Source organism: Musa acuminata, chromosome BXJ2-3, assembly GCF_036884655.1.
Source record: "Musa acuminata AAA Group cultivar baxijiao chromosome BXJ2-3, Cavendish_Baxijiao_AAA, whole genome shotgun sequence".
NCBI classification, from domain to species: domain Eukaryota; kingdom Viridiplantae; phylum Streptophyta; class Magnoliopsida; order Zingiberales; family Musaceae; genus Musa; species Musa acuminata.
In genome coordinates, this window is record NC_088340.1 from 1,500,338 (window position 1) to 1,503,630 (window position 3,293).

General features: G+C 35.8%; 1 protein-coding gene across 1 annotated transcript; it reads right to left on the reverse strand.

The window, feature by feature from the left end:
• Positions 1–217: 217 nt before the first annotated feature.
• Positions 218–2,567, reverse strand: LOC103977135 (protein Asterix). Its single transcript, XM_009392564.3, has 3 exons — positions 2,276–2,567; positions 626–726; positions 218–478 (listed from the first exon to the last, which is right to left on the reverse strand). Exons 1-3 carry the CDS (start codon positions 2,513–2,515, stop codon positions 412–414), a joined length of 408 nt encoding a protein of 135 aa, XP_009390839.2. The 5' UTR covers positions 2,516–2,567; the 3' UTR covers positions 218–411.
• Between the last annotated feature and the right edge of the window lie 726 nt (positions 2,568–3,293).

Sequence of the window (3,293 nt, forward strand, 5' to 3'; positions counted from 1 at the left end):
AATTTAAAATGTACAAAATATAATGTTATATTTGTAAAAGGTATGGATACTACTCCTTTAAATGTTATTATAATTCTAACAATCAAGATGATAAGACAAATTTTACTAAAAAATAAATAATAAAAATTAAATTTTATTAATAAGTTATAATAATTTAAAAGAAGATAAATGGTATTTAGATAAGGGACTTCAAATCACATATGTGGTATCAACAAGAGAAACAAACAAACCAAATTTAAATATTGGAATCAAACTTGTTAAAGTATAGCTTCTTGTGACACAGAAGAAGCAATAGGGTCTGCATTACATAGAAAAAGCAACCTGAGTCTAAACCTGAAAATACCTCTTCATATCAAGCTTCCACAAATCACATGATAAATGATGAGTGATTATGCAGAATATTAGATGAAATTAGCGTTGCTTGTTCGCCTGTCGTGAAGGCCCCAAATAGTTTGTAACCAATCCCATGATTCCAAACCTGGCAAAAAAATCAATAGTTAGGTCGATACAAGAAAAGCAGAGTGGAAGTCTTCATTACTCCACAAGTGAACATTTGATGCTCATGCGTTGCGAGAAATCAGCCGACACGAATTTACAAGAGAAGTAGATCCAGATTGTTACTTACATGAAAGCCATAGACAACTGTTTAAAATCGTTCTCAAAATTCTTCATGTTTGCAAGAGACTGAGCACAGAAGATAATGGCCAGCCACGAACAAAGTTTGTACTGCAGGGAAAGCAAATTCATCATTTCTGAAGTATACATGCATAAGCAGTGACCAACTAACTAAATCCTATCATAGTTCTTTATAACTAACTAATTTACTAACCAGACAAAACTGAATGTGATGGTGGAAATTATAGCGTATGAGCAATCAAGCATAGAATCCCTGTCGAGGAGATGAAGAGAAACGATGGCAAATATACATCACCATAACATAACAAAAATGTTATAATGACAACATTCAAGAATTTTTGGAAGTCCTGTTTACAGTTTTGGCAGGAAAACGAAAAACATAAAGTATGTCTGAAAACCATTCTAGGGAGAATGATGCATACCGAAGATATCTAAGAATGGGATATACCCTAAATCTTTTTGCATACGTATATGATATATAGAAATGCAACGTGTATAAGACATGCCAGGGTAAGATTGATATATGTCAATACTCGATGTCATATCCCATGATCATGCAAGTGATTTACATCTCTTAATAGATTTTGATTTATAGTAATGTTACCACTTAAAACCAGAATGTTGATATAACTTTTAATAAAATCGTCTAGAACGTGTTTTGTAATCTCTTTTTGTTCTTATTTTTCCAATGCTACTAACACATATACTTTATCTAACAAATAAAAAGGGAGAAAGCCTCCACAAAGTCGTGATTGCCATTTGATACGGCCAGATTCACAGTTCTATCGATATGACACGTGGATGCCAACATGTCAGAAAACAACAAAACAAGCTGATTGGATCTGCCATGTCATCGTAAAATCATAGTAGAAAGCATTCTTCGAATCAGAATTGATTCACAGAATATTTCCCTATGGTCCAACTTCCATATACCTAAAAGTAATCAGTTGTGATTCTTTATGAGACGATGTGCAATTAGCATGCGATGATCAGATACGACCTTAACCTTTATCTACATTCGAGAACCAGCTTTACCTGATATCTACAATTAGCATCATCATCATCTTCAAACTGCTCATCTTGACAGTTCGTTCTATGAATTGCTCATAGGGGGAAGAAGAAAGTCAAACGACCAATTTTACCTGCTCCAATTGTGAGAACCTAAAGGTCAAAACTTGCAGCTGGATATAAGAATTGAGGCCATTTTACTCTGATATTACATGATAGTCATCTATGTAACCCAAACAGTTATGACACAATTGCTGGTTGCTATTGTATGATCTTTAAACTTTCTCTCTAAATGAGAATGGGTGGTATCCTCACATTTAGGACACCGATAACTCCGAAATCTTCATCCACGTTGTTCAATCCGATGGAGAAGATCCCAAGGAAGAAGAAGAGAATAAATCGTGGGCGTACCAATCAATGGAAGAAAGATTCCTTTGTTCTCATCTATAAAGTACGCTTAAATAAAAGAAATCGCGCACTTTCATCGTGCGAAAGAAGAGATTAGGCATCGATCTCGATAATTGTTGTCACAAACAAGAAGGGCAAAACATGGCAGATCCAATAAATTTCGACGCGAAAGGAAAAGAAAAGCCTAAGCAACAAACAAGGAATCGAGTAGAGAGACTAGTACACGCAACGTGACGCCGACGACGCCGAAGACGACGGCGAGGAAGCCGGCGTAGTCGATGGGGAGATCCTGCGGCGAAAGCGTGGCAGAGACATAGGGTTTCGCCGTGGACGGCTGCCTCGGATCGCTCGTCGCCTCCTTCATCGCGTCTCCAGACTCAGTTTCCTTCGCTTCCGCGGCTCCTCGCGTAGATCTGATGCAGAATGATGCACCGAGGTTGGTGGAACCGTGGAAACACGGCATATGAGCGTATCCCGTCTCTGTCGGCTTTCCCGTAGAGCTGAAAGCGCCGGCGATGCAATCGGTTCGACTCGGCCTGATTTGATACACTGTTGGGCCAGATAGGCATGGCTCGCATCTCGGCTCGAGCCGACCCGAGCCCCGTGGTCACGAAATAAAATCACAATATATATATATATATATATATATATATATATATATAATACACTCGACGCGCCAATAAGCACAGTGGATTGTGTCGTGAAACGTGGCGCTCGTGCCAACAGGGCCCTGTTGTCAGAGCGAGTCAACCTTGAAACTTTCTCTACTGATGTGGCTTTCCGGAAACGTCGTCTCATTATTTTTAATAAAGACTTTGAAAGTTCGTTATATTTTTTATAAAAAAATCATAAAAATATTATAAAATATTATCAGATATATTTTAATAAAATATTTTTTAATTAAACTATTATTAAATATATATTTGTATAAAAAATATAAAAAATATAATATTTATTTTTTAATGAATATTATGTTTGATATTTTTATTAAAAATTATTAAAAAATATATTTTTTACCTATCATCTTTATAATTTTTACATATTGAAAAAGCAACTAGGCATCGATTAGCAACTCATACCTCGTTGCCTTTCTTGATTTTGAGTTTGAACTTGAGCTTGAGTTTGTCTATCGTATCTTAAGTTATAATGTTTTCACAACTACCATTATCAATAACAAAAGAGCAAACTTTATCTCGAGATTTACAATATATCTTGAAAATAATACTTCGTAACCATTCTTC

What these genes read in the sequence shown, in the direction of transcription:
- LOC103977135 (XM_009392564.3), bottom strand. Translation starts at nt 2,515, where the DNA reads ATGCCGTGTTTCCACGGTTCCACCAACCTCGGTGCATCATTCTGCATC. An exon ending in TCGTCGGCGTCACGTTGCGT is followed by an intron (nt 727 to 2,275) that starts GTACTAGTCTCT and finishes CTTTCCCTGCAG; the next exon opens with TACAAACTTTGTTCGTGGCT. An exon ending in CAGTTGTCTATGGCTTTCAT is followed by an intron (nt 479 to 625) that starts GTAAGTAACAAT and finishes TTTTTTTGCCAG; the next exon opens with GTTTGGAATCATGGGATTGG.